This window comes from Mus pahari, chromosome 16, assembly GCF_900095145.1.
Source record: "Mus pahari chromosome 16, PAHARI_EIJ_v1.1, whole genome shotgun sequence".
In the NCBI taxonomy this organism is placed as follows: domain Eukaryota; kingdom Metazoa; phylum Chordata; class Mammalia; order Rodentia; family Muridae; genus Mus; species Mus pahari.
Window position 1 is genome coordinate 62,120,928 of NC_034605.1, and position 13,150 is coordinate 62,134,077.

Consider the following 13,150-nt stretch of genomic DNA (forward strand, 5'->3'; position numbering starts at 1 on the left):
ACTCGGATTTAGGGATGGCTGTAATATTTCAAGTATAATATAATCAAGTACTCAAATGCTATCAGTAACCTGTCACAGACCACCCGTCGGGTAGGGTATGGGGGTCCCTGGAATGAGGGTCCTTGAAGCTAGGTGGGTAAGGATTTGGCGGTGAAAAACAAACAAACACAGAGGCAGTTTGAATCTGAGTGTATTCTGCAGCTCTCAAGCAGGGGATTCTATACATTAAAAAGCCAAACATTATATCTCTTAGAAACTGTATCCAGTGAAATAATCACAGATACCAACAAAAATCATTTGGCACAGTAAAGCACAAAAATCATCCAAGCATTACAACTCTGAAACTATGTATTCAGTGAATCACAAGCAGAACAGGTAACATCATTATAAATCATCAAAATATAACAATTCTAAAAGGATATATTCAATGGAGGCTGTTGTCCAAGGCTGGCATATTTCCAGGAGCAGGTTAATAAATCTTTAACGGTTAGTGCTCTTAACCACTGAACTAACTTTCAAGCCCCATGGTCAATTATTATTTAATATCTAGTACCTGAATTTTTATAATCTTCAATATAAATTTAAACTATTTTAATTCTTTCTAATTAAGGCTTTTTTTTTTTTTTTTTTACCATATACCAAAATCCACCTCCAATGGCACACGTGTAGCCATATGAAATTTTATTGTTGGGAAAGGTTTTATCATAATAGTTTTGTAAATGATTTAGAAAGTAAAGTTGGTTTCCCTGGGGATAAGGTCATGTTGGTGGCCCCATCTCTAGGGACGGTTTCTTACCCATTACTCTCACTCAAGATCTTGGCCTAGGCTACCAGGAACATGTAAACAAGAAAAGGAATAAGAGAAAACAAAACAGGTAGATTGCCATGAGAGCTACGGCACAATACTTTTTCTCTGGCAGAGTTCCACAACCAGTTCCAGGAGGACTCCCCCCTTTTGAGGTCAATCGCCTCAGTCTGTGGAACTTGTCACACAGATCCTACTGGAGGTGGTGTGGCAGTAACCAGCCAAGAGTTACGTGATTATCTGTGACAGGGGCCTGGGGCCAGCAGGTGGTGCCCACAATGCAAAGAGACTGAGATGAGGAGGCAGAATGGGGAGGACACAGTGCACTGACAATAATCTGTCACCTACCTGGTACAGGACGAAGTGCTCTGACAGCCACTGTCACCTGCCTGGTACAGGACGTAGTGCTCTGACAGNCACTGTCACCTGCCTGGTACAGGACGTAGTGCTCTGACAGACACTGTCACCTGCCTGGTACAGGACGTAGTGCTCTGACAGCCACTGTCACCTACCTGGTACAGGTTCCTGTACCAATAATGTAAAACAAGTCCACATAGCACTTCAAGGACTAATCCTTTGAAATTCTTATTTTCACTAAGAGCACCAACTTTCTTTTAGGTTTCCCTTTAAGTCATGGGATATGAACATATTTTAACCAGAGAAATATTTTAAGTGACTGCTGTACTCATGTTTCAACCACACCATTTATTCAGTAGGCTTTTTTCTTCATTAAAAAATTAGTTGGGGTTGGAGAGATGGCTTAGGAGTTAAGAGCACTGACTGTTCTTCCAGAGGTCCTGAGTTCAATTCCCAGCAACCACATGGTGGCTCACAACCATCTGTAATGAGATCCAATGCCCTCTTCTGGTGCATCTGAAGACAGCTACAGAGTACTTACATATAGTAATAAATAAATAAACCTTAAAAAAAATTAGTTGTGCATAGTTACCGAACTGTCATCGAGATAAAAGAAAAATACTCATTCTTAAATTTGTGTTATGATCCTTGAAGCATATGTAAGAAGAGGGACTTGAAGGAGGCATTAATACGTCACTTCCTTTTGAATCAGGAGGACCACTTGCATTAGTGCACTTCCTGTGTCATCCACTTTAGTGTATAGACATGATCATCTTAACATGGTGCTTGGAGAATTAGAACAGCACACCCGTGGCTGTGGGCATGCCACCAGGAGCACAATTCTGGGTTACTTACTCTCAAGCAGGACTCCGACCAGTGCTTCTATATACCGAACAGGTACTTAAAGTGGCAGAGATTCCGCCTAAATTCCAACAAAAACGGACAGTACAAAGCCACTCTGAGCCATGGGTTTTTGTCAGCTACATTTATAAACACATCAGTTCAGAAAAGATTGTTCAACTTTTAATATTCCTTCCTCCCTGGGCAGAGGCAAAGCAGGCTCTCATTTGTGGTAGAACATGAGGCTAGCTCTCAGGTCATTGTCTAGGTGACACTCTGGCCTCCGCCAGCCTCTATGCATCTAGTTCCCTTCTCCTACAAAGTATACAGCCCAGAGTTTCCCCGGTGCCCATCCCAGGTCGCAGGTCACACACACGACACTTAGCAAAGTGTGATGCTGAAAGAGCACATGGACGACACTGTGAGTGTCCCTGTGGGCCTGCATCACATCTCCCTGGAATCTGTAGTAACACAGGCTCTCAGGCTCCACATGGACCACTCAGGCCGCAGTGTGTGTGGGGGAGGGGAAGGGGGGAGCTCTAGGTAGTCATGCTGCATACTGCCACTCAAGAATGACCCGTCAGACAGGACTAGAGGTAGCAGGTTCAAAGCTCTGGAGGCAGGAGAATTCCTAGGTTCACTGTCCACACCAGGCCTCACCACTATGGCCGGGGCGCTGTGCATAGCAAGCGTCTCAAACATTTTTGAATTCCCGAAGAAGGTAAGGCCCATGGGTTTTAAAAAATGTATAGGGCAATTTTCAAGAATAATGATGAAATATAATACCCCCAATTAGGAAAGTCATGATATTGAATTATATTTTAAACAATGCATGAAAGTAGTTAACTTTTTTAACCATAAAGGCTTTCTTTTAAACCTGGCGACTGCTTGAGGAAAGTAACCTGGGTGAGGAACTGGTAGGAGATGTGTTTTGTCAACGTGCAGCAAGTGTTCCTGAGGAGATGTGGTGAAACTACGCCTGTTATACATCGGGGTCTCCGTTTTTAATTTCTAGTTTGATAAGAGACAAGAGTGTCTCATGTGGTACATTATGAGTATGTTCTCTGAAAGTACAACTATAACAAAACATGTAGTTATTTAAAATACAGAAGTAGTTATTTATAATGATGAGTGAGTGACTGATACATTACTAGACCACCATTGTCTTTGCAGAACTCCATGTCTGGGAGAGCAGGACTGGTTCACAGACACGGTCTGTATCATTTTACTTTCTGCTCGGCACTCAGTAAGAAGCAGATGGCTTGGAGAAAAAATCGCCTTCTTTAGATTTAGACAGGGTCCACACAGTCCAGGCCGGCCTTGAGTCTGGATCCTCCTCTCTCGTCTCCCTAAGTGCTGGCGTGTACCACACCAGGCCTGACCAACACCTCTTTTTACAGTATTCAAAACTGATTATAAAATGGCTCCCAGGACACTAAAGAGAACATGTATTATCTTACATATGATATTTTTAAAAAGTATTGATTTGGAAAAATGTATAAATTCAAAATCTAATAATGTGCTTTCCACTTTGAAGGGTTTAGAAGTGACTAATTTAGAAACAAGGATGCACAGAGCAGCTAAGCACAGAGTGCTGGCTAATATGCGGTCTTTGCGGGTTTTGTTTGTAACAGCAAAAACATCTCTTAAAGCAAGCATCAGTCCCTGAGTTTGCTTTGTTTAGTGATGACAGGTACCCTTGCCACAGGATGGGCAACCTTCAGCAAAGTGTCACTGCAAGAAACAGTTTGAATCGCCTGGGGTCGCCTAGGGCTCCTGCTAGCACTGTGAGGGCAACGGTCAGTGCTCACGTCCTGGTAACGAGGGTCTCTCAGGGTGTGCACAAGTGTGCATCCCACAGCATCCCAAGCTTAACACTAGGAAGCTACGCTGTTTATCATGCTCTCATTCGGGGTTTCTAGAAGTCCCACACACTAAAAACCCTGAGCTGGTTAAAAAGATGACAAGATCAATGCAGAATCTGATATAGTTTTTATTTAACTTGATAAATGTAAAATGGGATGGATTCGAGGCAAATTCTGGATTAGTCTAGCCACAATACACAGTTCACATGCTTCTGGAGGGCAGTCATCTTCCCACCCCACACAGACACATCTGCAGAAATCCATGTACAGTTATCTTCAGTAACTACCCACCTCCACACAGACACATCTGCAGAAATCCATGTACAGTTATCTTCAGTAACTACCCATCTCCACACAGACACGTCTGCAGAAATCCATGTACAGTCATCTTCAGTAACTACCCACCCCAACAGACACGTCTGCAGAAATCCATGTACAGTTATCTTCAGTAACTACACCTCCACACAGACATGTCTGCAGAAATCCATGTACAGATAGAGTGATTTTTCAACACTCTATAATTTAGATTTTGTATTCGGACACACTTTGAATTTATCTACTAGATGCAAGTGCCACAGGAGATAAAAATTCATGCAATGATTCTTGGGTTTTTTTTTTTTTTTTTTTTTAAGTAAATCTATCATTTGATAATTCAATGCTGTGCTCGCTTCGGCAGCACACATACTAAAAATTGGAACGATAATTCAATGCTATATAAAGAACATTGAATATCTAAAATAAAACAAATGCCAATTATATCATGAATTAATAATATATTTATTGTCTTGAAACCAAACAGGCCCAAGTTCCTTTTTGTCTTGAGTCAGCTGTCTAAATGCTTGTCCCTCTCAACTTCCTACATAATGAAAACCAAGACATTTCATTTCTTCTTGGCAATTAATGAAGATGGAAGAAAGTTCAAATCAGGTGTGTTCTTGATACCTCAGAGTCAGAAAGGATTTCTTCTTGGGCAGAAGGCTCATAATCACCTGTGTTCTCTGCTAATTCAACATCTAAGTCGTCATTGCTTTCTGCACTGTAATCAACTTCTTCAAGGAACCGAGGTTCATCTTCATCCAAAACGTAAGTGGTGGGGCTGCAGCCAAAGCACAGAACACAAGGCTTCGTGAGAGCAAGGCTGACACACCACCTCACACACCAACCTTGACCTCAGTAACACAGAGCACACAGCCTCCTGAGGCCCAAGGCTCCGATGCACCACCTCACGCCCACCAACCTAAGTAACACAGCGGTTTGTAGGTTTGTACTAACTTGGAACTTTGGTCCGAGTGGACAAGGTGAGAGGGTTCTAACGGTTGAAAGCTGCCTGCTTCAGCAGTAGGGGCTGAAATGGTGCTCTTTAGTGATCCTGCAAGTGTGCACCATTAGCAGAAGGGAAATGGATTCTCTCAATGGTTATTTCAAGGATTTCATCAGCACACACACTTAGAAGATTCATTTTAACATTCTATTTTAATCCCTGTAAATGAGGCAACAGGTAATTCCAATGGGCTGTGAAAAGCTGTGGTGCCCAGCACAGTGGAGGAACGGGTTAGAACCAGTTACGACTACAGAGTGGTTCGGTGCTGTGAGATGGTCACAGCCACACCCCAGTGTCCATGGATCTGGAGTGAGAGTGGAGCAGGGTGAGTAGTCTACACCTGCCTCGTGGAGCTGTTTCCCACTGGGATAGCGGGTGAGCGCTTGGTAAGACTCCAAGTGCCTGTAAGCATTCCTTCACGTGGTGTGTGAGGTGAGAACGCTCCTCCATTCCTGCTCTCCATGGGTGGAAACTGACACACTCACACCATGCAGACACTGCAGGAGCAAGTCGCCCTGAGCAAACCAGCCTGAATTTCACATGTATGTTGGCTTACAGGCCACTTCTACAAAAAGATTTCTCAGAGATGAAGCAACTAATAGCTATAAAATCAGACAAAAGAGAAAAAATCTGTTCAAAAAAGGAGAAACGCAGGTCAGTCAGCTCTGGAGATGGAAGAAGCCACAGCTGAGACAAATCCGGGGCTGGCGCTGGCTCCCCTGGCACAGTTCTGAGAGAAGGAGGTGGAGCTCATCTGAGAAGCACTTTATTCCTCCAGTGAACTTTCTCTTTGAGGGGAGAGGGGCTGTGAGCCATCTTCCTCTGACACAATCGACTTTCTCTTAGCAGTTCGGAGCCTACACCTCATTCTGTAGTCCAGGTAAAGATACTGACTGGCTTAGAAAACGAGCAAGACTTAACAGACCTAACATGTACAAGGACAAATCCCAATTTTTACCATGAAATTTAACTAATTAGTTATTAATCTGATGGCTAGGTCTTACTGGGCAGAAAGATTGTTAAAGAAGATTGATTGGTTTGGAAATGACTGTTACTTATTTCTTTTGAAATGTAATAAGCCATTCCCCCTCGACTTCAGTGTTTAGTCACATTATCCTGAGAGAACCAAGTGACTCCTAAGAGGCTGAGACACAGAGGAAAGCAGACAACCTGTGGGCACCAGCAGCTTAGTTCTGGTTGCAGACGTGAGGACAGGAGAGACACTTGGTAGTGCTAGCAGACAAGGCTGAAGGGCAGAGGACAGGAGCCCAGGGAAGTGAGGACAGCGGCGCATGGACAAGGGACAGTGCTCAGGAGGAGCTAAAGCACCAAGTGTAAGAAACTGGAAGAAAAGCGGCTGGAGCGATCCAGGTTGTCTGAAGGAGCCTTGGCTCAGAATAAGGATTTGTGTGTGAAGGTGGATTCCCAAGTTCATCAACTGGAACTTCAGAAGAGGTTTGAAGGCCAGCCTTCTTACAGCTGTACCCCAATGAGAGACCAAACTAGAGGGGTGCTTGCGAAAGGTCATGCAGCCTATAAGACAGCAAGGACTTGGGAGCCTCAAATCGAAAGGGTAAGCTGTGACGAGGCACAGCAAGAGGCAGGCAAGGCTGCAGCAGAAGCGATCTCAGTCCTGGCAGGTCGTGGGTCGCACCTCCATTTGTCATCAACAAGCCTGGTGTATTCACCACTAACTGCTCACTGTGACAGCATCACCTGCTCTGTTAAGAAAATAGAAAGAGTAGGAAATGAGGCCAAGGTGCTCGGGCTACACCCGTAGCCCTGGGGGTTCTTGAGAATCCTCTCCTGGGTTCAGCCTCCTGAATCCTTCCTTCTCCCATTGGGACAGGGCAACCAGTGCTCGCAGTGGGACATTAGCAGGACTGAGTGTGCCAGGGAAGGCACGCACAGGTGAGAAAGCAGAGAGCAGAGACGTCTATGAACAAGGCTTGAAGGAGGGAGGGAGGGAGGGAGGGAGGGAGGGAAGGAAGGTATCCGACCCTTCATTCTGCACACAGCTAGCCCTTGCGGTATGAATCACACTGCCATTTCACTGGCTGCCTCTGGCCCGCTTCTCTTCTCCCTGTGGCTCCTCAGTGGTGAGCATGCGCTCCTGTGCCTCAACGTGCTCGCCCACCAAGATGCTCCTGGTCCCAGCTCTCCGTCTGTGCATGCCCTCTGAATGCGCTCTCCCATTTTAATGTGCACTCATCTCTTCCAAACGCAAACACAGAGCTTGACTTCCCAAGAGCCTCTTGTATACACATGGACTTGCCAGAGATATCACATGGCTAACTCACACGTACCACAAATACCGCATGTTGGGAACACATGGTTTTCCCCACTAAATCTCTTCTTCTGTATTCTCAAATCCATTCAGAAAGCCACTCAACTCAGAATTCTCCAGGAGAAAGGCAGCAGGCTCCAGAGCATGGCAAACCCCTCGTGTTCTGTGACAAGCTCTGACCGCACTTGTTTTCTCCACACAAGGTGTATTTCTCACTTCCTCCCCTGTCCCCCAGGGGCCCATGTTTCTTTCAAAAGTAGAGCTTGGCCTCAGCCTCAGCTCTCCCAGACAGCTTGGCATGTGTTTCATCTCTGCACGCTTCCTCTGTGCCCTGCACAACCATCCCATCTGACTCCATGCCCATTTTCTCAATACCAAAGATCAAGAACTGTGGCCTGCCTAGCTAATCACCTCCTGTGTCCCCAAAAAGGCCTAGCACACTTCTCAGCTGCCTCAGCAAATGCTGGCCAAACGCGAATGAATGTAAGAATGTGATGCTAGCATCCCACCCACACCAGCCTCCCCTCTCAGACGCCACCAGGCACCTTCCTGAAACACAGCTACTTCTTGCCTGAGAATCAGAGCCAAGCTGGGCTTGTGCTGAGACCACTTCCTACTTCCATTCTCAACAGTCATGAGAAGAGACCCCACTTCCATGAGGACCCGGGCTCTTCTCTTCAGAGGTCCCACTCTACGGCCTGTCTCTGGCCATGTGGCAGGGAGCAGAGCCTGCTGAGCTGTTGTCTGTCTACCTGCCAGGGTATCCTAACTCTTCTGCTCGGTATTGCCAACACTCGACCTCAGTTCCCACAGAGCAGCCTGCGCCTTTCAACAGAAAGCAAGCAGCTAACAGGACCACGAGTGTCCCTCTCACCGCCCCACTATTCCTCTTTACTGGAAAGGTTTTGGGGCACAAGGCCAATCACAGCAATTCATTTTCCTTTGTTGAGATTTCATATGTGCTCTGTGTACTTTATAACTTAGAAAGAGCCGTCACAGATATCACCTCACATACTCAAAACCACCTTTCCTTTCATAGGAATACTTGTGTGTCATTCTGAAATCACTACTGTATACAGATTAACAAGCACATGCAAGCACATGCACACACAGAAGAGGAGGTAGGCTGAGGTACTATACAGTACAGCTAACCGAAGAGAAAACAATCGCTAATGTTTGACTGGCGGCAAGAGGCATGAAGCTGCAGCTATTAAATGGCCCTGAGCCAGTCCTCCCAGGAGAGTGCCGATGGCCAGGTCACTGTCATCGCGTCATCAGGAAGGCACAACACTGCAAGCAGACTGAATGTCACTTGTGCACTCAGAGGACATCAGGTGCAATGGAGACTGTGGGGTTTAGAGACCTTCAGTCAGAACCATCAAACCATGACCTTGGGCAGCTCTGAGCTACAATTGTACAATATGCTCTAGCTCCAATTAGTCTCAGCAAATCACTCCACTTCTGTGATAACCAAACATAACAGAAGCTACAATGGGCAGGAAAAAAGGGTACCCCAAAAGCCCCTGAGCAGTGGGCTGAGGGGAGTGCGCACAGCAGAGCTCACACTCAGGGCTCATCTCAGTGAAAGGATACAGAGCAAGCTCAGCGAGGGGAAGTGCGGGGCCAAGTCCAGTGGGAGGCAGGGCAAGGCAGGCAGCTGCCAGGGGCAGGAGTCCTCAGAGCGCCAGCAAGTTCAAAGGACTGCAGGGAAAAGCTGGAGTTCAGAGCTGCCACGCGTCCTGAAAAAGGGAGTTGCAGAGAGGTGACCTCAGCATTCAGCAGTGTTCCCAGACACATTTGACAAACTTAAGTGACACAGTGCAGGGGGCTAAAAAGCCACACAGCAGCACCCCACACTGAGGGACAAGGAAGTCACAGAAATGCTTTGCTGGTTTCAAGGCGCCAAGGAGAAGAGGGGCTCCTGAGGTGTCCACAGTGACCCCTGGGGGGGCTGCTACTCAGGAAGACTGGAGGGGCAAACCAGGAGGCAGCAAAAATAACCTTCATATGTTTTGTAATGTTATCTCAAGCTAGCTTGTAGCTCCAAGCAGGTTGGAGCACCTACTCCTTGAAGTCAAGGACAACGGACCCTCTGACCTTTGTACCTGACACCTGGCTGTCACATAACTAAAGAAAAACCCAAGAAAAACAGCTCTAGTGTATTAGTTACCACATGGGAACTCTAATGTAACTGTGACCCAAAATAGATGACAAGATGGGGAATCTCAGCATCTGTTTTCTATCTAAAAAAAAAAAAAAAATCACATTAAATCTAGACTCAAACCATACAACGGACACTAGAGCTCAGGGTTAGGTCTAAAACTCATGTAGGTTGGCGCTGAGAAGAGATGGGAGCAGAAATAAGTAGACAATTTCAGGCTTCAACAGAGAGAAAGAAGGACCAGAAACAAAGAGTAAGCATCCTGCAAGCTAATCCTACACATGAGCAGAGCGCACAATAGAAGCAACGCACAAAAAGCTAATGGTTGTACACTTTCCAAAGTCAATGAGAGACTCAAAGTACAGACTTATGAGGGCTGCAGACCTCACATGGGAGAAACAAGGAACAGCAACCCTCGAACTCACAGCCAAACCGCTAAGATCCTCAAACAAGAGAAGCCAAGAGTACACACACGACCCTGGCCCATGACTTCTCAACAGAAGGAGCAAAATGAGCAAATGTGGTGAATAAAATAATCTGCTTGCAGCAGACACACAGAGTCACATAAACATGCACACACAAACAGATACACATAGATATGTGCACACACAGAGGCACACACAAGACACATACAGGCATAGGTACAGACACACAGACACACATACAAGCACTCACAGGCACTAGTGAGCGTACACACACACACACACACACACAATATAGTATACACAGTTTAACAAAGCACTATACGATCCTAACATGGGTCTCCGACACAAACGAGCCAAGCTGGGTGCACACTGTAAGGCAGTACTCAGAAGGGGAAGCAGAGGGCTGCCAATAGTTTTGAGTCCAGCCTGTGCTAGACAAAAAAACCTTCTCTCAATAGGGAGCAAAGACCAGGGATGGGGGCCACTGAAGAGTTAAAGAGTAAGTCCTAATGAGTAGTGGATGACTAAGCAGCTATAAGCACAACATAACTTCAAGTACGAGCAGTTCCATTAAAATCAATCACAACGGTATAAAAAGTGGGAAGGTTACAAAATGAATGTGCCCTACAGTCTCAGCACTCAGAGTCTATGAGGAAGCAGAGAGAGCAATTTACACTACGTGCTAATAAACCAGGAGTCCATTATGCACCGATAAACCTCCAATGAAAGAATAACAAAAGAAAATAGAACAAGATTATGCAGAGACAAAACTGGAATAACAAAAGATCATCTCCGAGATGAGGAAGTGACAAACAGGAAATAGCACAGAATACCAGGTGTGAGACACTAAAACTAAAACTCCCCAACACTGTCACTAACTCACTAAATGGAACAGAATGTGTGTACCATTGTATGAAGACAACAGACCAGCTTATAAACCACACAGTTATGTCTGCAAACAGATTCACACCCCACAGAGCAGAAACTCGGGAGCTGCCAGGGGGTGGTGTGGGTCCTGCAGACAGAGGGCTGTTCAAAGTAGAAGGAACGCTTCCAGTAAGAGCCTTAAGCAGGCATTTCATGGCCACTGAGATGGCACAACTCAAAAGCACCATGCACCTACAATACAACCTCAAAATAAAGCACTGGAGTTCCAGGCTGCGCCCTGCTCACTGTCAGCTGCATTAGAACAACTCCATGCCCTGAGGTCTGGGCTCTAGGTCCCTTCAAAGTGTCAGCAATTCTTACACTTCAAAACACAATTACCACTTCCTCTTCCTCAAAGGCCCAGTTACCAGTACAGAAAACACTTTTCCTTTAATAACTTTTGTCTTTTTTCTTTCAGCACCAAGATCCACTGGATCCAAATTAGTGTTTCTTTATGTTTAGCTGTCCTTCCTCCTCCTCCTCCCCCTCTTCCTCCTCTTCTTCCTCCCCCTCCCCTTCTTCACCTTCTCCTTCTAAAGAAAGATTGATTTTATTATTATATCTAAGTACACTGCAGCTGCACCAGAAAAGGGCGTATGATCTCATTATGGATGGTTGTGAGCCACCATGTGGTTGCTGGGAATTGAACTCAGGTCCTCTGGAAGAGCAGTCAGTGCTCTTAACCACTGAGCCATCTCACCAGCTCTGTCATTTCTTTACCAATCTTCACTTATTATGGTGGTTTGAATATGCTTGGTACATAAGGTGTGCCCTTATTGGAGGAGGTGTGGCCTTGTTGGAAGAAGTGTGTCACTGTGGGGTAGATTTTAGAGGTCTCCTCCTATGCTCAGGGTCCACCCAGTATGGAATGAGACCCTCATCCTAGCTGCCTGCAGAAAGGAACCTTCTCCTGGCTGCCTTGAGATCAAGATGTAGAACTCTCAGCTCCTCTTCAGCGCCGTGTCTGCCTAGACACTGCCATGCTTCCCACAATGATGATAATGGACTAAACCTCTGAACTGTAAGCCAGCCTTAATTGAGATTAAATGTTTGCCTTTATAAGAGTTGATTTGTTCATGGTGTCTCTTCACAGCAACAGAAACCCTAAGATAACTGTCTTCTGCCAACCCCTAGCCTAAAACTTAGTATGTCTAAATGATTGTAGGTCATTTTAATTGCCTCAAAACGTGCATTCAATCTGTGTGCACACATATAATAATGTATGTGTGCAGATATGCATGTGGGTGTGTACAGCTATATGCCATGTGTCTTCCTCAACTACACTGACTGAGCTAGGCTGGATGCCACATGAGCTAGCTTCTCTGCTGCCCATGTTGGGGTTACAGGCACATGCCAGCACACCTGGCTCTGTGTGAGCACTGGGAACCTGAACTCAGGCCTCAGGCTTGCCGAGGAAGCACTTCACCAACTGAGGATCTACCTAGCCTGGGGTTTTAACAGCTGTTTTAATGGGTCTTCCACATGCTTTGTAACTAGTGTATAACCTCACAGATGTAACTGATTCTTGCAACACCTAGGAGCTCCCTGAAATTACCCTCTGCACAGCCTCTGCCCTTACCACAGGGTGACCACAGCACCGTCTCCAAGGACTTACAACTGGCACTAAATCTAAGGGCTCATCAACAGAACACAATGAACAGGGAACAGCAATACAGCCAGGCACCAACATCACAAGAATTCTTCCCCCAGGAGGTTTTGGAACACAAGGAGGAAAAGGCGGGCAGAGAGAGGGAGCTCAAATAAGCTGTAGATTAGATTCAAGGTGATTCTGCTGGCATTTGAATTGTGTCTGTGTAGGCGCACACGTATATGGGTATCCACCTATGCAAGCACCTGAACACAGAGTTTTGCCTAAGAGAACTTAAGAACAGTGATGGTAAAGAAGTGATGTATAGAGCTAGCACTAGACATCGACACAGATGTTACCTTAAACCACAAGTCATCAGCTCAGCCTGGAAACTGGACAATTCCAACCTCATGAAAAACTACCCACAAAGACTGGCCTGAGGTTCTGCTGCTCCAGGGGGTGGGGGGAAGGCTGAAGAAGAGTGTACATGCACGGAAGCATGCAAGAGTGGGGAGGGCAGAGAGCGTGTGCAAGAGTGGGGAGGGCAGAGAGGAGTGTACATGCACGGAAGCAT

At 45.9% G+C, this 13,150-nt stretch overlaps 1 protein-coding gene across 7 annotated transcripts in view; it reads right to left on the reverse strand.

Annotated features, from left to right (window-relative positions):
* Positions 1 to 3,977: 3,977 nt before the first annotated feature.
* Positions 3,978 to 13,150, reverse strand: part of Agtpbp1 (ATP/GTP binding protein 1) — a 120,784-nt gene continuing 111,611 nt past the window's right edge. For 5 of the 7 annotated variants that reach the window (XM_021215450.2, XM_029547301.1, XM_029547304.1 and 2 more), the window contains one exon: positions 3,978 to 4,963. In XM_021215450.2, coding sequence (XP_021071109.1) covers positions 4,786 to 4,963 — 178 coding nt within the window. In that variant the 3' untranslated portion in view covers positions 3,978 to 4,785. Of the gene's footprint in view, positions 4,964 to 8,392; positions 9,215 to 13,150 lie in introns of those variants that run through there. The other 2 variants (XM_029547306.1, XM_029547305.1) reach the window with 2 other exon arrangements.